At 41.7% G+C, this 25,310-nt stretch overlaps 1 protein-coding gene across 1 annotated transcript in view; it reads left to right on the top strand.

The window, feature by feature from the left end:
* The first annotated feature begins 7,709 nt into the window (after positions 1-7,709).
* The window catches only part of GPR39 (G protein-coupled receptor 39), an 81,600-nt gene continuing 63,999 nt past the window's right edge, over positions 7,710-25,310 (top strand). The window contains exon 1 of the mRNA XM_074593524.1: positions 7,710-8,580. Within this exon, the coding sequence (XP_074449625.1) occupies positions 7,713-8,580 (868 nt within the window). The 5' untranslated portion in view covers positions 7,710-7,712. The remainder of the gene's footprint in view (positions 8,581-25,310) is intronic.

The raw sequence follows: 25,310 nt of genomic DNA on the forward strand, positions 1-25,310 counted from the left end.
ACAAAGGAGTTTCTGTATTTTTCCAAAACAGAAGAGCTCTACTTACCTGCTATGGGAAGTCACAACAATTTATTGATCATATATATGTACTGATAGGTAGTCCTGTTTGTTCTTTACCAACCACTTGGACAGAATATGGTACCATATAAACACACGTGAAAATACCATTGAAAAAACAGTTTGGGATCCCATTTCCTATTTATTTCCATGTTCAGTTTCAGGATTTAGATCTGTAGGACAGTGAGCAGCCACTTTCTATGTCAATGTTTAGCAGAATTTCAGAAGTAAAGGAAGTTACACAGGTAAAGTAAGCTTAACTGCATGCCCAAAGCAAATGAGGACCCCCCCCCCGCACCCCGAAGCACTGTCCAGGGCTGTCAGAAATAAGCATTGCAAGCAACACAAACGTTAACTCCTAGGTAAAGTGTGTGCTCTAAATTTAGATTAGCTCACTTTCACATTTGTTTATTTTATGTTTTCGTTGCTCGACTTACATTTACCAATATAGTACTAAATTGCCAAACAGTCCCATTACACTGTTAATATTTGCCTCTGCATTTCAATGACAGCTAAAATGCAGTGAAGAAAAAATGCAATTCTCCCATGAGTCAATAACGAATTGACTGGTGGGGAAGTATGCCACTGCCACAGAGTTAATTCATTGGCCAGCATAAGTAGAGGGGAGGAGACACACAGAGCTGCTGGGGACCAGTGGGGAGCAGTTTCACTGTGCCCCCAGGGCCCTGACATGAGGCAGTGAGCCTTGCTGAGCCTTTACTGCTTCTCACTCCCCAGCCAGGTTCTCTTTCCAGGGCTGCTCTGCATCTCCACGCCACCTCCCCTGTCCTCAGGCTGTCATTCAAGGCTCTCCAGCTCGCTTCCCCAGTTGCCCACGTGGCAATGCTTTTGCCGTGACTGGCATGCATGGGACTTTTACATCAGACCCAGTATGTTGCTGCTAGATCAAGATGGCAGGCAGCTGACCTGGAGCGAGGCTGCAGCCTAAATTATTCAAGCACAGATTGTCCTCCAAAGCTTTCTCAGATTCCCCTGGTTACTGTGTGCCAGGGTGGAGGAACAGCCCAGCATGCAGCAGCAGAGAACACCTGCCACGAGAAGCCCTGGTGACATGCACCAGCATGAGGAGAGCAGGAATGAGAACACTCCTGGTCAGTAACTGGAGTCTGGTGGTTCAGCTGGACGGTGACTGAAAGTTCAGTGTTTCACAGAGCCTGCGGTGATGGCATAGCCTGGTGCCAAAACTCCTGAAATTCACTTAGTGTTTTCCCTGAGAACAAGAACTGAAGCCCTGCATTCTGGCCAATTTTCAGCTCTGACAGATTTGACGTGTTTTACTTAGAAACCCAGATGCGGCATCCCCTACCCCCACAAATTACTATGTAATCTTAATTGTCCTGCTCTACCCAGAGGTAGCTGCACCATTGCAGCAACAGGTGAAGTGCTCTGCCTTTTTTACAAGCTACTTAAAATTGAATTTGTTCAAGTTCCTGCAAGGGAATGGACTATATAATAGTAAAATACAAGTTCCTTAAAGTGAGAAGTTGGATGTTTTGACCCTTGGCATCATGTATGTATTGTAAATGAGAAAGAACAGGGTGAGAGAAGTGCCCTTGCTGTGGTGACATGCTGCTAGGACTCCTTAGAAGCAGGTCAAAAAGCTGTCATTAGCTTGCTTCAGGCTAAACTCCATCAGCTGAGTTCTGAAGAGAGGCAAAATGATCCTGTAATAGCTCAGCTGGGCACATGAGTGCAAGTCCTGGTGGTGATGAGATGGCAAGCACAAGAAGGAAGCAAGGAGATATTTTTTTGCTTCTCCTTGCACTAGTAAACCTTAATATTGCTATAAAAATATTTTTCAGAACAAGAGTGAACTATCAACATTTTTTAGAAGATTCCCAGTTGGTTTGTTAGCAAAAAAAGAAGAGTGTGTCCTCTGAACTGCAGTGTTTTGGTACCTGCGCGTGACAACCATTTCCATACATTATTGACCTTGCAGATTCCTAAAAAAATTACGGAGAATTCAGGTTGTCAGAAGGTGCATTTTTGCAGAAGTTCTTTCTATCTTGTAACTTTAAGCAACTAGCTACATTCAGAGAAAGAAATGTGAAGTTCTTTCTAGGGAAATAGAATAACAACATCTAAAAGTATGAACCTCTGTTAAATGATGAGTTGGAAAACTACACTGCATAGAAGAGTTTTACTTTACAGCTTAAAAATATGGCATAAGGAAATAAGTATGCTCTTAAACAGGAGCTTTGAATTGTATTTTGAAGCCATTAATGTCTATTCAGACAAGGCAGTTTAGAGGTTACACAGAGAAAAATTCAGTGGGGGAATCCTTGGGGAGCCCCAGGGCTCGCAGTGGTGATTTCTTGAACCAGATGTTGTGCTTTGGTGCCACTGTGCTTCAGACAAAGTGGAGTCTGAACAGATATTTCAGGAAATGCATTCAATGCAGTCGATTCATGATTACCGAGACCTGAGCTTAGCATATGTGTTCATTTTGTTTTTAAGTTACAGCTCTTTTGTCAGGCCTGGGATATAAATAAACTCATTTCCTTTGGTGCCTCATTCCCAAAGGATGCAAAAAGGACCATCTCGTTTCAGGAGAAGACTTGCTTTACTTCCTTTTCCCACCCTGTCTAATCAGCTTCTCTCCATTTGGGGCCACAGCTGCCAGCCTTTTTTTGGCCTCCTAACAGCTACTGCTGTGTCAAGGGACAGAGAGAAGTGCATTTCTTTCCTCACTCCAAGAATGGAAAATTAACCCTTTCACTTTCTTGCCAGGCAGAGTGTACTCCCATCTAATCACAGCAATCCACAGAACTCCTGGTGCATTTGGTTTACTTCAGACAATGCCGTAGTTGAGTAAAGGCTTTGAAGAGCTTTACTGCCTTTAATTTACCAAGGTGATCAGAAAGCAGATGGTGTACTGTTCAACAATTCCAGATACGACTAAATAAAATAATTATGTGTTTTGGTGCTGTAAATGTGTTTTAATTATTATGAATTAACATCAGTTAAAACCACCAGAGCAACTAGTGAAGAGCTGTGTAAATACATTTCTTGCTCTGTAGTCTGTATGCTGCAGGTCATGTGAGGAAGTTGGCTGAAATCCAGCGTGTCAGTGAGGAGGCTCAGGTGTTGTACAGATTTTCTGTATCTTGGATAAACCATTTAGGCTCACTGTCCCCAGTTTCTTCTCATGTTGTGTGCCACACTGGAAGTAGTGAAGTGCTTTGATCTGTTTATTTAGATGGAATGATTTGGAGCAGAGATCACTTTTTACTGTGTATCCTGGAAGCACATTTGAAACCACCTTCTCTATTGTCCAGATACACAAACACTCACAATATGATATTCTAAGTTTATTCCAGGTAACACTGCACATTGTTAAATAAAAGGTGGCAGATTTCCATCTGTGACCTTTCTAGAGGTTATCTAATTAGATTAGAATTCATTATGGACATGCAGGTTACACAGCACATCATTGCCCAGATTGCATAACCCAGTCTCTCATGTTGCCAGAAGAAAAGGAGCCAAGCAGGAGAACAGTGGTTGTTAGCCCATGTTGCCCAAAACCAAACTCTTAAGGAAATGAGGAATAAATAAATTTCACAAATGACTTGTATTTATTTTATGATTAACTATCATCATAATAATCTTCCGAAGAAAAATATAATTCAAGAATAACTCACCAGAAGAATACAAAGGGACTTTAACAGTAAAGAAGTCTTATTAGATTTCAGAAAACAGAAAAGAAACCTCAATTTATCTGAATGCAGTCTTTAATTATTTAAATTTTTAATGAAAAATAATTTTAAAAGCCAACATGAGCTGTCTCACACAAATTGATTTCCTAAAACATTTAAAATCATTTGGATGATTCACTTTTGTCTGTGTTGTTTCTTCCTTTTATTCCCACAGCCCTTTCACCTCTGCCTGTGCGGATCAGAGTAGCTGACTTCTGCAGAACAGCAATCTCATTTTGTTTACCTTGTGTTTCAAAGAGAATTGAACAAGGCCAGGATTCGCCTTCTCTAAACAAATACTGGCAAGACAAAGGTATCACAGCTATTCTTGGGACAAAAGGTTTGTTGAGATGGGGAACAGTAAAGACTGGCAAAAAAAAATTCAATGTGTTTTTATCTGAAAAAAAGCTAATCCTTTTCACAGCCTCATTTTCTTTGCTTTTGAGATAGCTCTCCTTTTTCATTTAAGTTTTAGAGTTTTTCAGCTAAAGGAAGCAAGAAACCAGGGTATTTTCTTTGTTCCTGTCAAGTAGCTTGAACAGTTTGAGAACAGAAACCAGTCAGAGCAGTGTGATTAGCGTAGCCAATTAGGGTAGATTTGCATATTCACAACACAGCGATCGAGAAATAATTCTGCAGAGATAACGCAAGTGTGGCAATGCCTGTCTGCCAATCAGAGCACCCTGGCTCCCGCGCTCTATGGTGATTGAGAAATAACCATAGAGTAATTCTGCAGATTGGGCACCCTGAGCCAATCCACATGCTGGAACCATGCAGCTGGGGAAGAAAGTGCATTTGTAGGGTGGCAGCAATATGATACCCTTGCACATCGGAAAAAGTTGATCTACAATCCATTTACCTAAAATGCAACAGCATGTGTCAAATGAGTTTGTTCTTCCAAGATTCATTCCAGCTACAACTTGTGCTAACTGCCACTTTTGGGGGCCCAACCTCATCAGGAGTTTGGGGGACTTGGCTTTTAATGAGATGGCAGTTGGCCAAGAACTGAGTGTCTTGCAGCCCTCCTGCCCTTGAGCTCATCCAGTGGCCCACTGGCATGGTGGGGTGCTAGATGGTGCGCTACACAAGGTGCAGAAGGTGAGCTTTGTGCAACGGCCTAAAGGATGGTCAATAAAGCTCTGCTTTCTTCTGCCCCTAAAGGCCTTTCACCGGGGCATTATCCAAGAAAGCAAAGAGCCCTTCAGGAAACCTTGGAGATGCTCTTGGATAACAAACTGGGGCGGATGATCACAGCAGCTTTATTATTTTTGAAAGTGAAAAATCCCCTTATAAACTACAGCGACAACAATCCATGCTGCATCTCAGTGTTTCTCTGGCTCCCACCACTTGTCATCTCTTCCCAACAACTGCCTTGCCGCAAGCCTTCAGGTGAGCCTGACTGTGGCTGCACGAGTGGCGCATAGAGCCAGCTGCCACTCTGTGCCCATGTAATCTGCATCTTCGGGATGCTCTGGTTTCTTACCAAGGGGCTGACAAGTGTTTGGCTGCAGTGTGCACCATCCATGTGTGCAGATTTTAAAAATAAATATGGCGATCTCTATCCTTAATGTTCTTGACTCCTCTTCGGTGCTGGGGGCTGAAGTCATGGTGTGCAATTGTAACAAATTAGGTCGGGGGGACTCCCTGCAGTGTTCTCCTGGGTACAGCTACAGAGGCCACAATCACTTTGAAAACTGCTAAGGGAAAGGCAACAACACAAAAATTAACTTGTGGTACTTGCTGCAACAAGGTATCAAGGAAAACTTAACAAAATCCCTAAAATTAGACCATTACACAAATCGTAAGTTTTTAAACTGATATATCCACCAGGGTTAGATGATGAGCTCCATGCCACAAAGAGGCATTAAGCACATTTAACTGGGGAGAAATGTCTCCCTCCAGGAAGATATATTTTTTTATAATCATCCATGATAGGGATTTTATACCTATCTCTGGAATACTCACTGCTGGTTTATCTAGTCCAGTAACCTATGCAAGATTTTTTTTTTAATGGTCTCCGTCTGTGAGCATCCAGAATTGTCACTTTCCTTCCTATCCCCTTTGTGGCACCAGCTCTTTATTAGAAAGTTAATAAACTTTGTGTATGTTCTAAAGATAATATTGAAAACTGCAAAATTGTGTTCTGCATTTTATAATTGGTGTGGAAAAAAGGGGGAGATCTAATCCTATTGGGCCTTCTCTCTCTTTTGCTCTCTCTCGCTCCCTTTCTCCCTTTTGATGGTAAGCAGCAAATTTTAATTAGCTTCATTTCCACAATTCAGTCATGCATATGTAATCTTTGTTCACACTTTTATAAAGTAAAATTAAGTGAAAGAAATTGGGTAATAATAGAAAGCTTGTCTGAGCAGAACAAATGTGAATTATCAAACATAAGGAAAGATGACTGGGACTACAGGGCTTGAAGTTGTGCAAGGTTTGAGGTGATTTTTCTGAAACAGGAATGCATAAATAATGCATAGAAACAGGTGCTGATTATCCTGTTTTGGGCATCTTTTGTTCATTATATACTTGGGCTGCTGAGGTACAGTGATAACCACTGAATGTGAGGAGACTGCTTAATAACAGCTTTCTAATGTTTCTCTTTTATCATGAGCTGAAAGTGTCACATGAGCTTGTCTAGCTAATAAAAATCACTTTGTGAACGCACTGTTCTTAGATTTGGTATTGGAGCAGATCACTGTACTGGGCCTCTCTCTTGATTATAGCTGCAAAAGCTGTTCTGCTGTTTTGCATTGTAATTTAAAGGTTCCCTAATCCATATACACACCCTCTAATTAAATGTTTCCAGGGGTTACCTTGGGAGCCTTCAGTGCTATGGTTTGAAACTAAAACTAAAGAGTGCATTAAATTCATTCCCCCTGGGGTGAGACACAGGAGGGGGAAGTACGTTTTCATCCCCTGTTACTCTGGATTGTTTGAAAGCATGAGTATTATTGGGATTACTAACTTCATTATTTTTGTTATCTAGCATGAGGAGATGGCAATTTGAAGGGAGACAATCAATGTGTCTAAATCTACAGTTCAGCTTGTTTTATAACTTCTGAGAAGAATCTTTAGAGTGTAAACAGTTATTTTAAGAAGTTACCAGTTCAGCAACAGCAACTAAAAACCAGAACATCCTGGTGATGTAAATCAGTCTATGGCTGCACAGCCTGTGTAACAAATACTGCTGTGGCTGATACCAAGGTCTTCATTAAAGAAAATGCAGAGTAGAGAAGTGTTGGCATTAGCGCATACAGAAGTAAAGTCTGAAGCCCAGTTAATGTTAAACTCACGAGCAGATATTTTCTCTTCAGCGCCTGCTCACACGTTCAGCCTGACCCCACCAATCTAACAGCTTTAGGAGAAACACCTCTTTTTGTCCCTGAGAAGGAGCTCCTGTTACAGGAAGTGAATTTCTGACATGGGTGGCTTGCCCTTTTTTTTTTTTTCTAAACCTGCTTTGCTGCCGGTGACTAGGGATAGCCAAGATTTAGGTTAATGGTTAACAGAGCAGCTATAACCACACAGAAACTCTTTGACTTCCTCCTGCTGGGGCCAGGACCAAAAGCTGCCTTTGCTTGCAGAGGTAGAGGCAAGCGTTGAAAGGAGAGCAGTTCACACCGCAAAGAGCTGAAGAACGGCAGCTTCACTCAGTAGAGAAAGGAGGAGGAAAATCCAAAAGGAGCAAGAGGTGTTTGCCATAAAAATAGGTAAGAGCTAAAACACTTTCCTGCTTGGCTTATTGACCCAGTGGCTGTCACTAACAAAACCGACAGGTGTGGCTAGTTGAGACACATTCGTTGTACCTGACTGCTCTCACCTGTGTGTCTCAGTGAGAGGGGCAAAGTGAGAAAGGATCTATTTGCTGTGAATTTGAACGTCAGAGAGGACAGGAAGGCTATTCCTCCTTGCTCCTCCCCTCCCCAGGGGTTGCTCATGGCAGGGCAGATGTCCCCTTCAGACTGTTCTCATCTCATAGACCACAGCCACGTTCCTGAGTTTGAGGTGTCTCTTTGGATCAAGATCACTCTGGCCTTAGTGTATGTCTGCATCTTTGTTGTGGGCATCCTGGGCAACAGCATCACCATCAAGACCACCAGGGTCCTGCAGAAGAAAGGGTACCTGCAGAAGGAGGTCACGGACCACATGGTGAGCCTGGCCTGTTCTGACCTGCTGGTCATCCTGCTGGGCATGCCCATGGAGTTCTTCAGTGCCATCTGGAGCCCCTTTTCCACCCCCAATGGTAACATAGCTTGCAAGCTCTACTACTTCCTCTTCGAAGCCTGCAGTTATGCCACTGTGCTGCATGTGGCCACCCTCAGCTTTGAGAGGTACGTGGCTATCTGCCACCCCTTCAAGTTCAAGGCAGTCTCTGGATCTCGCACGGTGAAGCTGCTCATCGCCTTTGTCTGGGGGACATCTTTCATAGTGGCTCTGCCCCTGCTCTTTGCCATGGGCACAGAATATCCTTTGGAAACCATCGAGGGCTACCAAGGTACGACTGCCTGTGTCAAGCCTACACCAAGGCACCACCTCCCTCAGCTGAAGCACAATATGACCATCTGTACCAGCCTCTCCTCCAAGTGGTCTGTCTTTCAGGCCAGCATCTTCAGTGCCTTCGCTGTGTACATCATAGTGCTGGGATCTGTCACTTTCATGTGCCGCAGTATGATGAAAACCCTGATGATCCACAAGGAAGGAACTGTGGCTGTGAAGGGTGGACTAAGACACCAGGATCAGTACCTAAGAAAAAGTGAGAGCTCAGAGGGCAAGAGCTCCAGGAGACAGATCATTTTATTCCTGGGTAAGAGCCCCATCCTACTCTGCCTCCCCTCCACTGCCCCTTTTCCACATAGGAGGAAAACCCAGAGACCTCCATTTTATCTCACCAAGTTCCCCCAAATGGAGGATGTATGGTTTGAAACTGATGCGAAATGAGGGAGAGGGATACTTCTGGTTGCGATGATATATTTTAAGAAACCTGATTTCCCTTTATGGTTTTGACTCACTCTTTTTGTCATTAGAACAGGTGGGAGGGAAGAAAAAAGAAAAATCCATTTACTCTCTGCTATCTATGTTGATTGATTATACTGCATGCCTACATGCAGCAATATGGGTAACAGGGTGTTACTGCTTGACCTTTGGGTAGCAATAGGCAATGGTTGCCTGTATATAAAGTAGCTCTACTTGCGCGTTTTCCCATTAAATTACAAATATGTGCATATTTAGTAAGGCTCTTGATGGGAGCGAAGACTGTCTTGCAAGATGTGAAGCTTGTCCCGCTCCAAAGGCATGTCCCTGTTAATTCAGGATGCTGCCTGGAGGGTATAGATTGCCTAGGTTGGAAGGGACCTTTCAGATCACCTAGTCCAACCATCAACCTAACTCTGACAAAAACCATCACTAAACTTTAAGCACTATGTCTATCAATCTTTTAAATACCTCCAGGGTTGGTGCCTCAACCACTTCCCTGGGCAGCCTGTTCCAGTGCTTAATAACCCTTTCAGTGTAAAAATTTTTCCTAATATTCAGTTTAAAGCTCCCCTGGTGCAATTTAAGGCCATTTCCTCTTGTCCTGTCACCTGTTACTTGGGAGAAGAGACCAAACCCCACGTGGCTACACCCTCCTTTCAGGTAGCTGTAGGGAGCGAGAAGGTCTCCCCTCAGCTGCCTTTTCTCCAGGCTGAACACCTCCAGCTCCCTCAGCCGCTCCTCATAAGACTTGTTCTCCAGACCCCTCACCAGCTCCGTTGCCCTTCTCTGGACCTGCTCCAGTGCCTCAGTGTCTTTTGTGTAGTGAGGGGCCCAAAACTGGACACAGCACTCGAGGTGGGGCCTCGCCAGCACCAAGTACAGGCAGGGGCATGGTCACTTCCCTAAGTGGCTGTGTTGCATCTGGGCATTAAGAAAACTGGGCTGGAGAGTTGATTTGGTCTTGCAAATTGCTGTTGCCCTCTGATTCCTGTCCCCCCCCCCGCCCCCCCTTTTTATTTGAGGCCTGTACCCTTGGAATTATGTTTGGTTCTGATCTCTCTTGCCACATTTGTCAGACAAAAACTAATCAAGCTGTCATTTCACCAACTTGGAATCTTTCTGGGCTGTGATCCATGTAGTCTCCATGTTTGTTGATGTTCTTAGAAGCACCCTTAATCATGCCCTGGCTGAATTACTGCTAGTTCTTGTTTTGTTGGGTTGCTTAATACGATACTGGATATAATAAATGAACCATCTAGAGTGTGAATGCACAGTAGACCTAGTATTCTGTGTTGCTTTTTGGTGCTTTGCCTGATATTACAGGGGGGGAATTGAAACTCATGTGTCTGTCCACTTCTACAGCTTTAAGTACTTTTTTTTTCTTTTTTTTTTCTTTTTTTTTTTTGAGCATTCTCTGCTTCCTCATCTAGTCCTGAGCCCTGGCTGCACCCAGCTCCTTGTCCGCTTCACCTGTGTTAGATTTGGGAACATGGTGAAAACCTGTCATACAGAAAATGCTTGTGCCTCGGAGGTTTGGGGAAAGCGTGGAGCTACACACTGTACCAGTAGGGATGGTGACAAAGGCTACAAATGGGACATGTGACACTCCAGGCTATACAGAGCCCTTCCTCATGCCCAGGGTGTACATCTAACAATAAATCATCTCCTCGCACAAGATGTCTGTTAGTCTGGAACAAGAGGCCCCAGATCTGTGTGATTAAAAGGGCTCTCAGTATCCTTAGTCCACCAAAAGTACTGATTTCAGGGGTAGAGGCTTGGCAGCTAACGCTAAATACAGCACTTTGCACAAAGCAGAGAAAGAAATAAGACTCTGCTCTTTAAGTGCTACTATGGGATCCTTAAATGTCTGTGGGTCTCTCTCCCCTTGTAAATTATCATCCACGTCTACATTAAAGCCCAGTCTAAGATCCAGACCCTGCAGCAAGTTCTAGCTAGGTTGGGATATGAAGGCAAATTGCCACAGCTTTTCTTCCCCTCCTTGATTATTGTACCTGCTTGGTGATGGTCTAGTGTAAAATAGGGCAGACCCAGTGCTGCTGCAGAAGTGTTAAAAAGCTAAATGAAAGCTTATCTTAATAGAATTTGCCGCCAATATCTGATGCTTTCTCTGTGCTCTCAGCTTTCTGGAGCCAGGAGATGCTTCCGTGAATTCCCCAAAATGATTTCAGTGGCAAGACTCTTAATACGAGTCTTGCTAATTTACTTGGGTTGGGAAATAAATTAATAAACTGAGGAGGAAGAAACTGTGGCCTGCATCCTTGAGAACAATGCAAAGCAATTTAATTTGGAGATTTCATAAGAGTGATGCTTTAGGGCAGTTTTAACCCAGAAGAAACGAACATATAAATTGTTTACAAATCACTGAATTTAAATATAGTGATTTAGAAGTCCTCTTTGTTTTTCATTTAACAGATGGGTCAAATTAAAATGAATACTTGTGCATTCCCAACATATTTCACTTTTAATGTGAAATGTAAATGACAGTATATAGCATGATGTCTTTGAACTTCTAACAGTAATAAAAACAATTTAGCATTTTCTTCTTCCAGTTGTTAAAAGTGATAAGTTCTACAAAACAGAGATTAAATTATTATATCTCCTGACGATGAGAAAAAACTAAGTTGAAGGAGGCACAAGAAGGAACTGATCCTTTTTTAGTGTCATGTTATTGTGTGGCACTTGAGAAAATTTACAAAAATGAATTGTAAATGTTGCAAGTGGAAGTCTACTTGCTGTAGGTAGAATTGCAGGATGGCCTCCAGATGGGGTGACACCACTGCTGTGACGGATGAGGAAGGTGACAAGGGCCAAGCGAGGAAAGCACCAGCATGCTGGGCAGCCTGAGCTCATGTGAGAAAGAGCTTTTGTCCAAGGAAGGTGGCTACAAGGTTCAAATCTTTCAGCTTATAGCCCAGATGGTCTGGTTGGGGATTTGAAGTCCTTGATGTAGAGATGTCAGTTTCTTCTGTTTCTAGCTACCTTGGTACTCTCATGGTGCAGAGGAGGGACTGGCCCAATGGCTTCAATAACAACTCTATGCCTGGTGTTGGGGAGGGGGTACTTCCAGGGGCTGTTCAGTTCAAATTTTGGTAATTTGCCCCAGTGGAGGAATGCAAATTTGTCTCAGTATTTTGGAGAAAATCAATTCTGTTTTTATAAAGTAGGCTGTGCAGTGCTGTTCCTTCCAACTTCCTTCCCAGTATTGCCGTTGGCTTCAAGAAAAACGTGATAGCACATGTAATTCTCTGCTTAATGCTCCTGCTGTTGAAATAAGGCATTTTGTGCTTTTGGGTAGACTGGGGCATACGTCCCGCGATCTCTGTGTGTGCGATTTAATTAGTCATCTTCTGAGTCATGTGGTAAAACTCTGCTGCCTCCAGTGCGTCAGCCCATCTGTATGAGCAGCATAGATCAGACTGGTTGAGACTGCGTGGGTTACCTATGTTTGTTGTTCTTAAAGCAGCTTTGTTCGCATCGGGACAGCAGATTTTTCTTCTAGTGAAGGGCTACATTGGTCTGGATGAGTGTAGCCTGTCACGAATAGCAGGGAAAACATAGCTGAACTTAATTTTTTGAGTGGTTCATGGCAGCATTTGCTAATAAAAGTTTCTCCACTCCCAGCAGCAGAAACTGGATAGCTATAGTGCTTATGAAAATACTTGGCTGATGGCATTTTGACGAAACACAACATTTTAACAGTATTTAAAACCTCCTAATGCTTGGCCCATCCTGACAGGGATTGATTCAGTCTTTGTGGCTGCTTGATCTTGTCTTTGTCCTGTGGCTGTGAAGGCCATGGCAGTGATCAGAAGGCTACCTAAATGGTCACGAGGTGCTGCTGGGGACCTCTTGCTGCTCCAACACCGGAGCTCAGGCCCCTGCAGTGAGCTCTTAGGAAGGGGTGAGCTTGGAGACTTACATGTATTATTATATATATTATAACTGGGTTATACCAAACAAAGAAGGAGAATGTAATGGAAGGATCCTGTAGAAGAGAGATCCAGCTAGTGCCGTAATTATAAATGTTAAAAAAAGAAGGCCCTTTCATAGCTGAAACTATGTAAGTTAAAAATCTTTAGGAAATGTTAACAGGTGACCTGTTCACTGGGAAAGGGTAGCGGTATGGGACAGCCACCATGCAAGCTGCTGGTGGGGTGGGCTTTGGCACCAGCAGCTCCATGCTAGCAGTGCCCACTCGCTGGCCATGGCTACATCCTTTTTAATCTGGTCAATAATATAAAGCCACATTTATACAAAAGCAGCTGTATGGTTTGTCATCAAGTCTGACTGACCTGAACATGTACTCTACAACGAAGTGAGTTTTGACTATCCCAGATGAAAAATTTATCGTTTCTAAAGCTTCTGTGATATTTCCTTGGCAGCTTCAGTTTTGTGCTTCTGCTAAAAGCCTTAATTATTTTGTATAAAGCAGCTTCAAGCCTACCACAGTAAACACGTTGAAATAACGAAGTCCTTTAGTGTTGCTACATCATCTACTCTTCTTTGTATATGCTTCCAACGTGCCCCTTAGAGCAATACTCTTCTGTGTGCACAGCAGAGGGGTCCCACAGCATGGGGCTGCTGGGCACTGTGGGTGGTTTGCCATTTGCCAGTCAGCATCCAGGCAGAGTTTTTCTGTCTCCTGACTGTGATGAGAAGTCCATCCTGAAGTCTTCCTTCTAGAAGAGAGAAATATCAAAGTAAACTGGCTGCTATGAAAGTGTTGAGGTGGATCCATTAAAACACTGTTGTAGCTGCAATGGTTGACAGGAGTCACAGATGCAGCTGGACCTACCTGGCTGGAGACCCTGGTACTACCAGCCCAACTCCGCCAGCTCCCTCATGCCAAGCGAGACAGATAATTCTCTCTGCTGTCTCTTTCCCATCACTACTGAACTGCAGCTTTTCTGCTTTGGGAGCTTCTGCTGTAAGACGAATCTTACTTACGTACCTGGACAGCAAATATCTTACAGCTCCTTTAATGAGCAGGGAAGGGAATTGCTTATCATAACCTATGGCAGTACCTCCATTCGAGAAAGGCAGTGTGGTGGTGACTTTTTAAAAATTTTTTCTTTGGTCTAATGTTTAAGTATGTCAAATACACCAAGTGTCAACCTGAAGGCAGTAGCAGTGGTGATTTTGTGTGATGTGGTATGGTACAGGTAGATTCAGGTCTGGTCTGATTTACAGAGCAATAGCAGCTAGAGGCTTTACTGAGACTCTGGTAAGTGCTGTAGAAAGAGGGAGAGTCCCTGTCTTTAAATCCTAATAAAATGGGCAAAAGGGAGAGGCTGGAAAAGCTAGACAGAAAGAGGTCAGTGACCTGACCCAAGGTCACAAATGCTATGGAGAGTCACAAATGCAGCTACTGAATCTTGTACTGGTGCTCTGTATGCTGGGATGCCTGGCCTCTCTCCTGCCGCTTTGGTGGCGACTGTTAAAACAATGCCGGCCTGTTCTATAATAATACCAATGCCACTGTAAGCACCATGAATACATCTGTACCTATCCGTAAGCTAATAGCTAGGTAAAACTCTGAGTCAGAAGTGAAAAGATCTCTTAGAACATAAGCTGGAGCACTGGGGTTTTTTTCTCATATGCTCGTGCTGGCAGTTAGTGTTTTGTTCAGAATAAAGGTATTGTATGTAGAAATAGCCTTTCCAAAGATCACTAAGGAGATGTATTTCATAAGGCACTTTGCAAGTGGGTTTTCAGGAGGCAGATTACTTCAAGTAGTTGTGAAAAATATGTGGTTGTCATCTTGAGATGACTCAGGCACAATATAACTTGACAATGGTAGAACTTCTGTTACAGGAAAATTAGATGCTTCTTCATAGTCTGGAAATTGGCTGGGTTTTTTCCTTACCAAAAAAGGTAAAGCTTGGAGATAGAACAAAAATTCGAAGAATAACCTAATTGATTAGATTCCAGAATACAGCTCCAGCCCATGTTCTTTAAACTCAGCTTCATTGACTCCTCTTGGTTCATTTCTTTCATCATTCCACTCAGCTGCCTTTCTTCAGAGACTTTGTTGGAGAGGTGCCTGAAGATAAATACGTTGTAGGCTAGATATGATTTTCATCTCTTGTGTTTTATATGGTGTTTCCATCCATTATTTCCCTGAGCAGGGCTTTGAATTACACAAGACAAGTAGGAGACTGAATGCACTGAAATGGGTAGCAGGGGCTGCCCAGGGAACGTGAAATACTTAGACCAACAGACCAGGGTCTGGCCATTCAACTGAATGGGACACCCATCCTCTGTCACTAGTAAGATTCTTCTTTTAGGTGCTGCTTTCTGGAAAAGAGATAAAAGCAAAGGATTTACCCACTGGTGTTCAGTAAAACTTGCTTTCCTCTTTTCTGCAAAAGTAGTAACCTGGTGTCAATGACAAAACCAATTAATGCTACTGAATGCTGGTAGCACAAAACCGACGCTCAGCTATTCAACAGATGAAAATGGAAAGGCTGCATTCAGGGATCATGGCTTTTCAGGCCATCTGTGTACAAACAACCTCCTCTGAAGAGCTGTGGGACTTCTGTTGGTTTTAAAAAAAATACATAGCCATAGTAAAATAGACTCACGGCAAACTTCCAAAATCTAGATATCTGTATGTTCAGTTTTCCCACACTGTAATTTAAAAATGAACATAAGCAGAAACCAGCATAATTTTCCTCCCTATTGTACAGAAAGCAATTTGTCTACTGCTGCTTTTAACTGGACTCATATAATAGAAAATCGTGCTTTTGGCTTAAGTAGACAGTCTTCCTGTCCTCCTATGCCGAGGGATGGCAAAACGGTATGGAGAGAAAAAGAATGGGAGAATAGGGACTAATTGAGGCCAGCACCCCCAGGGTATTTAAGACTTTTGTAGTTTTAATGGAAAAATCAATGTGTGATTACACTTTGCATTAGAGTACTTAAAAATTGCTTCAACATGAAACGTCTGCAGCTTTAAAAACAACCTAACCCTGCAAATACTTTAGTCAGAGAACCAAATTCACTACTAGTGTAATATACATAATTCTCCATATGTGATATCGTGGCAGATATGGTCTCTATGGACACGTGACTACTGTCTTTGCTTCTGTGCACGAGAAGCCCACGAGGATGATGAGTGCTTTATTGGTGCTTAGTGGTGTCTTTCAGCTGATGCCTACAAGGAAACTGGTATTTTACCTGGTCTGATAGTGAGCTACAGGTGTTGGCATGCTGCTTCAGCCTAGCTCATCCTGTGGCACAGGAAGCACAAGTATCTTTCTACTTCTTTATGCTCTACCATCTGTGTTGTCTAGAGACTAAGTGTACAGCTGAGATTTCTTAAGTATTTCTGCCTTATGCTTGCCTCTGCCCAAAGTCTTTAAGCCTCATTAAAGACTGTTACCAGTGTTGGCCTTAAACTTAGTATTATTAATATCTCTCTCACGAGCTGTAGATAATAAACCTATCAGCCGTTGGTTCTTACGGCATCTCTAGGTATATGCTAAGAGAAGGAAGGAGGGAAGTGTAGGCAAGATCCCTTGCTGTGGCAGTGTGAACCAAGAAACAGGCAGGGGGCTGCTGCCTTTGGGGAGCTAAGGTCTGGCGGTGTCATTTCAGCTTCTGAAAAATACATTCTGTATCATGGCAAACCCTCTCTAGGACATGTTTTCTTAAAAGTAGAAGCTTTGGAAGCTGTCTTGTTCTTCAAAGAGTGGATAAGAATGCAGGAAGATATATTTCTCTCAAAGTGGAGAAATACAGATGTTGTTCCAGGTATGAAATGAATTGAGGGGGATAGTCCTCAGACAAAATACAGCAGTCATACATTAAGTAACCTTGTCCCATCAATTTTGGTCTACTGCCCTCATTCTTTGGTCAAGACACTATTGTTTTAAGCATTAATTTTCCAATTTCTCTCTGTTTTCTTGCTATGTCTTCTGAGCCAGACACCATCTCAAATGTAAATTGCTCTTGCAGCTCCCCAGTTTCAGTAGAGAGGACTTATTTGTGGCAAGTTTACACATGATTTATTGAAGTCTTCACCTGTGAGAACTAAATGCATTATCTATTCCTCTATTGTTTCATATTCCAATTATACCACATTTCACAAAATTAAATCTTTTGTTTTCCTAGCTGATGTTAAGACCATTATCTTTAAACAATGATTGCTAGCCTGTGAATTGTAATGGAAGAGAGCTTTAATATCTGAGCATTTATTAGTAATATGAAGCTTTCAATTTTATCCTACATAACTTCTTGGTTTCCTAGAGGCAACATTTGTGTTAGAAACTGAGAACCAACCAACTGCCAACCCTTAGGTTAATAATTATTTTCTTCCCTTTCATTGTTGCAAGCGAGTTCCTAAGCCTACAGTTTTGCTGGAGAAGTAGTATGGTTGAAAAAGTAGTAAGAAAGAATTTTAGAATTATGTTTTCCACTGAAGATAAACAGTTAAGATTTCAACTTACGTTTGGCACAATGTGCTGTAGCACTTTTTTAGGCTTTTTTGAGGGCATCATAAGCATGTTTATGCTGCTAGATGCCAGCTCTATATTTAAATTAGAAAGCAGTTATCCTTCTGATCTCTGTTCTGGATGCATGAGTAATATCAAGGTCAAAATATTATGGATTAAATGAGTCTGCCAAGAACCTCTTAATCGTATAAATAGTGACTTACAAGGAAAGGTGAAACTGAGAAAGAGGCCTCGTATTGTTATGAGCTAACTTTTCCTTCTTTCCCCTGAAGCCGTTTTCAAGCCTCTGGTTTAATTCTCTCTTAAAAGCATTTATTATGTTTGTTCTTATGAATTTTTAGAAGAAAGTATTTAAGTTGAAAGTGCAGCTTATGGGGTTAGAGTAGGGGATCTCTCTGTCAGCAAGTGTATACTTGTTATGGAAGCATATAGAGAGAGTTCTGTGAGCACTCAAAAAACACTTGACATCCACCTGCAGACAGGTGCACATACCTAATAATTACTGGGAAACTAAACTTTACTCATGAGTATAAAGAAACCCAGACACAGAGGTGCATTAGAGAAGATAACGTTGCTTAGCTATCCATCCTTGTCCTCACTCAGCTTTCTTTTCTCATGTTTTATTAGGTAGCATCTGCACAGATATTCAAGAAGCTGTTCTGCTCCAATCTCTAGCTGAACCCTGTAAAAGAGCTCAGATACAAGTCCTTTCAGAGGGTTGTCTAAATATTTTGTCCATGTTCATATAGAATTTCTGCAAATCCACCTTGCTTTGCTCCTCCATATAATATTGCCAGCTTGCTTTTTGTGGATGTAATGATTGTCTTATATAGCTAAAGGAGGGGCAGCCTCACGCTCAGCCATTCGTTTTAGTGGTATATCTAGTAAGGTGCTGCTGAAGGTGATTTTGATTTGAAGAAATATTAGAAGACTGTCCTGATTGCTCCTTCCTACAAAAATCCCTGGAGTTCAGTATTTGTTTACCCCTTCTATTAAATTGCAATATCTACAATTATTCTAGCACTTCTTACATAAAATGTAAAACTTAAATTGTGGATTTATTGTTGTGGAGGCCAAATGTAAAAGTGGGCTCCAGAAGAGATTAAATGTAACCTTGAAGGATAGTGCTGTCAAGAACAAGATATAATCTCCACTTCAGAAAGTCCTGATATTGCACTGTGCCAAAAACTTGGTGTGAATAGTACAGGAAAATCCCTCTATGCTTATTCCTTCTCCCGCAGGTGTCTATGTAGGATCATCACAGAGAGAAATGAATGGGCAGGTGAGTCCTTGGTCTGTCCCAGTATGTCTGCTCTTAATCTGAAACTTTCTGTATATGCCAAACCAGGCAAGTAATCAGAGTCTGCCTTCAGCCAGGTACAGGAACACGAGGTTTTTAAGATGGTAGAACAAAAAGTTTGATTGGACAAGAAAAAATTGCTTAAAATGCTGTCCCTCAAATTTTGGTTATTTTTTTCCTACACCCCGCTGCCCCTCAAACATAAACTTTTAAAGAAAAAAAAACATTTCTTCATTACTGGGTGTGGGTTTTATCTGCGTGTATGTCTGTATCAAAATGCATCTCATTTGATTAGCTCCAGTATTTGTTGATTTTTTCCCTTCCTGTGCCTCACATTCTGTCTCTCCAATAAAGACAACTTTTGAGCTCCCTGATTTTGAAAATAAAACTGAACTTAAATTTTTCCCTTACGGGCATTAAGAATGAAGGTCTTCAAGAACTGAGTCTCTTAGTAATGCTTAAGGATATCTATAGAAGCGAAGTTCTCGAAAGTGCTATGACTGAGCCAACAATCAGAATTAAACTTTTAAAGTAACTAAAGATTGCAGTACCTCAGCAATAAGGTACACAGAGATTCAAACAGTCTTTATTGTGGACATGACTTTTAACATGTCAGGTTTTTAACCATTAGATAAGCACTAACGTGGTATGGTGAAGGACAAACAGAAGTCAAAAGCAAGCACGCTGGTCAAGTCTGCCCTTGCCCTTCAGATAGTGAAATTGCTAAAAGCCTAATGACTTTCTGTCACAAGTTTATTCAACAGATCTTTCTGATCGGTTGACAGAAATGCAGGTCTAAAATAGATGGAATGGGTTGTGTAACAGGTGTTCAAAATATGGTATTTGAGTTTGTTTTTTTTTTCCTTGAAAGCCAAAATACCTAAATTCTAGTGGTGGCAATGATGACATCAGCTCCTGCCAAAATGCGTAAAAGCATCTATTGGTATTTGCAGCTTTGAAAATCTTGGACAATGGTTCTACGGGGGTAACTTAGCTACTGAAGTATAATGAGTTAAAATATATATTTTTTTTAAACTTGAACTTTTGAAAAAATGCAATGTCTAACTACCCATGTTGAGGCTGGAGAAAAGGACTACTAAGATGACTGGAGAATAGGGAGACAAATAGAAGCTAAAACAAGGTCGTATTGTTTAATGTAGCAAAATGAAGAATACGTCTGTCTTTGAGTTGCCAATAAGTTCATTGGGGCAGCAAGTACCAAGGAAAAAGCAAGATCTGGTTTATACCCTGATTTGAAAATTTTGCAAAACTGATTCAGTAACAGCCATATGCAGAGTGACTCTGGGTACAATCAGTCTGATCTCATTATGCAATGGGTTAAGCTTAGCAGCCTTGATGTGCATCTTTAGAATCTGCCCAGGGAGCCCAGCCTGTTTAAGTTAGGCCTTCCATCAAGGAGTTTGCAATTACCTTTGTTTCAGTTGTAGGGCCAAGGATCTTCCATTCAGCATGCACAAATCCTCCTCTTCAGCTTAGAGACTTGAGTCTGAAAGTTGTAGTACCCTTGATTAACTCTGAATTTACAGAGCTTTAAATCCATGCTGAGCATGGTTTTGCTAAATTGGTCTATAAAAAAACCCCAGCAATAGAAGACCAAAAAAAAAGAGTTCTTCTGAAACTGCTGTCTGCTGCTGTGGTGGGTATGAAGGGCCATCCATCACCCCTCAGTTGGAGCAGTCTCGGAGCAAAGCCAGAGCACAGCTGACCTCTGTGGCTGTGGAGGTCTATGAGTGTATACCTATTCTCTCTTTCAGTGCTTCTCTTGTGCCCTTTCTTAAAAGATTTTCCCCACATGGTGTACTTGGAGGAAGTTCATTGTTAAAAGTTAATGTCCAGAGATTGAAACTTTCCACTGTCTTGATTCCCTTCCCTTTTCCTATTCCTGCTCACATACGCGTCTACTGAATTCTAACAAGCTTTTTGTTAGCAACTTGAAATTCAAATGTCCCCTTTCTGTTTGTCTTCTGGTCAAGCCAACATTTAAATGCATTCTTTTCTATTATAAAGAGCATATTGACAATTTAGGAAACATTGTCTTGCAGTGCAAACTCTCTGATATTACAAAATATTGCCATGTTCTCTGCATTGACCTAAATGATGGTGTTGGCACAAGAGCTAATAGGTCTATAGGGGCCATGAATGAGTACAGACAGAAATGAGAAAATTTCTAATAATGAGAAGGACATGTTCAGGCACAGTCTTCCAAATGGAGAGCTGGACCAAACTAGTTCAATTTCTGGGGTAGAGACTATGATTGTTTCTGCAAGTCCACGACGTAGTTGCCTGTGCCGGGAGTGGAGGCATGTCTCTGCTCATAAAGCCCAGATCTCCACTGGGTTAGAAGGAAGAGGATATGTTTATTGCTCCTTGGTGTGGCACTGTGTGAGTCTGTATGCTTCTTTGGGAGGGTGCTGAACTTCAAAAGAAGGTCCAGCAAGCTTAACCAAGCTGAACATATTCTTAGCAAACACCTGTTGCCAAAAGGAGACTTTCAGAAAGCTGGCCTGGGACCACACTGCTTGGTGCACACATGGGTCTCTGCTCGTAAGTGAAGGATCCATTTCCTACATGTTTTGGTCTCTGAATCAAGGGCAAGGTATCACCTGTGCTGCTCTTGCTGCTGCAGATCCACTCTGCCAGCCTGCCTTCATACGCTCCTTCACAACCTATGTGGCCATCAGTCTCCCAGTGACTAAAGTTCAAAAGCCTGCATGTGAGTCCCTATCTCCAAGAAAGAATTGCTTTAACCTTATCAAGTAGAAGTGAAATTTAAAATGACTTAATGTTTATTTGCTGACAGGAAGGAATGTTATCTAAATTGACTGTCACAGCTTGAACGCCATGCTGTAGGACCAGATCATAACCTCTTGTTGGCCTTCAAGGAAACAATGTTAAGTTTGGGGAGTGGAAGTATTATTTTGGCCTCCCCCTGGATGTATGGATAGCATTCTCATTTTGAAGTTTTATACAATGGAGTTATATTTTATATTTGCATAATTCAAATAGATGAAATCCTCAAACAGGCACAGCAGACTTGATTTCATTAACTAGGGATGCAGTCATTCCCATCTCTCATGCAAATGGCAAATACCTTTCCTGTAAGTATACTTTAAAAGATTCATTTCTTTCTCTAATCAAGTGGTGAAATCCTACCCACAGGAACTAGAATTGATTTCTTTTCCCTTCAGACTGAATAGCTTAGACCTTATTTGGGTTAACTTCTGTCATGAATGTAAGGTTAACCCTTCTGTGTGCTGCAAATCGGCTAAATGGGTTCCTGTTTGCTGCTCCAACACACTGAAAATGTACCTGGTGCAGTCGTCCTGCAAATGTAGCTGTCAGCTCTGCTAAGCTCGGGGAAGCTCTGCCAATTGTCAACAAGGATCTATTTCCACTGAAACCCTGACCTTGAAAGCTGGTTTTTAAATTTTCTCCTGGGCCTTGAACACTGTAATTGATTATGGTTGTTTTGGTTTTAGTCTTTTAACAATCAAGGTGAAGAATTGCTGCCAAATTTGTTAAGATGTCAGGAGTAAGGCAGCTTCCCCACACCCCATGTCAAGGAGCCACAATGGACTCTTCCAAGCCTTTTGCGAAGCACTCATGTTTTTGGTTGGAAATGGAAATCGGATAGAAATGCCCTCTCTTGGAGCTGGCACCTGTGCCTTGCTCTCTAGGGGGGACCTCTCGGGGCATGAGAGCTCCACTGCATTTATGCAATTTAATAGGCATCAGTGGAGAAGTGAAAATATCTGATGTTGGTCCAAGTAGTCTTTGGTAATAGTCCTTCACACTATGTAGTCTGAGCACACATCTGGGACTCCTGTCCATAGCAGTCCTTAGGTGAATTTCCCCCTCTCCTTACTACTGAATTGTCCGCATATCTTTGTATGCTATTTTCTGGTTCACCTTCTTGATAATAGAGCTCTGCATTTATTTTCTGTCATCCAGATGTATCACTTTTCACTTCAATTGTCTTATATTAGTTGAAACTGATAGCCTGACCCCTTGGCCACTGTGATTCTCTGAAACATTTCCCAGTGCTTTCATCGAAAGCTGGATGCTCTGCTACATTCTAATGAAGACCTGCTGTAAAAAAAAAAAAAAAAAAAAAAAAAAAGAGAGAGAAAAAGAAAAAAATGTATTTTTCTTGCTAATTTGGGATTCTTGGTTTTCTGGTTCTGTTTGTCTTAGAACACAAAGTAGTCATTGGGGAGGGTTTTTTTTCTCTGCACTGAAAGTGAATTTATGGTGTGCTCTCTGCCTCCTACCTACTAGCCTGCCCTATAGAAGATGGCAGTAGGAGGTCAGCTGCATTGAACGGCTCAAGAAAAGCCAAGATGTCCTGGGTTTTCCTCTTGTATTAAAGAAGATTTTACTTTGTAACTGGTACTAATTAGTAAACCCTCCCTTAAGTGTATACACGTTGTGGTATATGACCTCTACAATTCCTAGTGCAGGAATGCACACTGGGTAGCAAGCACTGAGCTTGCTCTGGTGGTTTGGTTCCTACATCAGATGTCAGCTGCCTTTCACAAATGAGTTTTAAAGTTCAGCACTGTGATTCCTGAGAGCTTTTCATCCATCCGGCTTTACTGTTTCATTTAGTTAAACCTTGCATTGCCCCTTCAAATCTCTGGGTTGGCTGCAGTGCTGGGGCATGCAAGGCCTGAAACCTGATATCAGCTCAAAGGCAGCAGCAAACTGAGATATGCTCCGTCTCTGCTTTTCTGAGTGTTCATGTGACACCAAAAAATGTGAGGGTTTGACACCAGGGAATGCTGAAACAGTCTATATACGCAGACATGTGTGTATGTGTATATATATACATACATATATAAGAGTATTGACTAATTAGGAGTAGCCATTCTCCCCAAACAATCTGTTGTATCTCAAGGCATGTTCCTAATTCTGAGCAGCTTCCTCACGCTTTGAAGTAACAGCAGCCCAGAGTCCTCTTGGTTGGCAACATGTTGCATTTTACAAGAAAAGCAGCCCAAAATAAGAGGGCTTGAAACAACTGTGTCACCTTTGAGTTTCTGGAAATTTTGGAGGTTTCTCTTAATTTTTGGGGTGGGTTTTTGGTTTGTTGGATTATTTGTTTTAGTCTTTAAGCAGACGCAGCTCAAGGCCCCCTAGCTCCCGTACCGAGCAGGCATATTTTGGAAAAAGCCTCATTCAGCAGAAGCCCCAAGAGCCTAGAGAGTGAGGCAACTACCACGCTTGTCAGGGTGCAGTGGAGATCAATGCCCTGAATTCAGGAGGAGCTAGAAGCATTTCAGACTCTTGGTGACGAAAATCTTGTTGACTGAACTCTACTGCACTCTACGTTCAAGTCATTTCAGGTCAGGAGTAATCGCCATCTTTACATCACCATTTTCAAATTCTTTATCCCTTGAAGCAACATGAAGAAAGTCACTGTCCCTAAGGTTCAAATCTTCTTTATTTAATTTTCCTTCTGCTTTAATATGTCAATGGTTCTGATCATTTTTGCTCAATATGGTTTTGAGGAGAAAATTCTGAGGTGTGAAAAAATCTGTTTAAAGTGAAACATCATGCTTTTGATCCAAGGACTGATGTTCTATAGGAGGAATAGAAACAAAAATCTCATGATAACCCCTCTGCTTTCCTAAAATAGAAAACCTGCCTAGTTAATGAATATAAATGAATGTACATTCACTTCCTTTTTTTTGAGGTTACTAAAGCTGATTAACATTAGGTACCACAATTTATTTAAAGCAGTTGAGTAATTATTCTGCTTCCTATCCCATGAACATGCAACTTATTTATTACGGAGGGTCTGGGTTTTTTTTAAAGTGTATCCTTGAAATCACATTGGAGACATATCTTTGTCATCATCAGAGTTTTAAAATAAGTATTTTACTAGAAGTAATTCTGGTACAGAAGGGAAGAAGAAAAATTGGGCAATGCTATAGAAATTCAATAAACTTGTGATGCATTGTCTTACAGGAAAGGACCTGAAATCCTTAGGAGTGAAATAATGTATTGACAATTTGGGGTTACACAAGTAGAATTCAATATTCAGCATAATTAAATTAGAAATTGATAGCTTCAGCAAAACAAAACAGTTTTTCATATAAAATTTAAAATGAGTGAAGCTACTTTTCTTTATTGTGACACTGGGTGGATCAAGGTGCTTTGGCTGAGAGTTGTTTTCCAGCAGATCATCATAAAGTGACTTGCGTGTGTTGGCCTTTCCTGTTATGTTAGTCTAATGAGAATTTATTCTCTGCTTGCTAGTACACGCTGCCATAGCTTCTGCTGTGTTGTTAGTTATGCCAGACAGGTTAAGTTACTCTGTCTAGGTCTGTCTTTGCTAAAATTGCATCTTCCCTTCTCTCCAACCATCCATGCTCAGGACTGACAAAGACAAACAGAGAAGTGAGCAAAACTGGCTGCTGCCGGAGGTGGCCAGGAGCTGTGCAGTTGTGGAGATTTTGCAGGCTTGTTCTTTGTTGTCCCTTTTGTTAACTTTAATGAGCTTGCTGTTGAACAGAAAGCCCTTTAACCCGGTTAAAAGTTGTTCTCTAATTTTGCATAGTTTGAGATATTATCGGAGTCTTATTTGGGCTGGGAGCACTTTAATTCCTCATGCTCGGTAATTGTCAGAAAGGGCATGTAAAATTGTGTGTGAAGGAAAAGAAACACTGAGATTCTTAAGCACAATATTATTATTTAAATGTAGTAACACCATTTTATATTAGCCATCACACCAGTGTGAAAATTCTATTTCAGAATTAA

This window comes from Larus michahellis, chromosome 7 (assembly GCF_964199755.1).
Source record: "Larus michahellis chromosome 7, bLarMic1.1, whole genome shotgun sequence".
In the NCBI taxonomy this organism is placed as follows: domain Eukaryota; kingdom Metazoa; phylum Chordata; class Aves; order Charadriiformes; family Laridae; genus Larus; species Larus michahellis.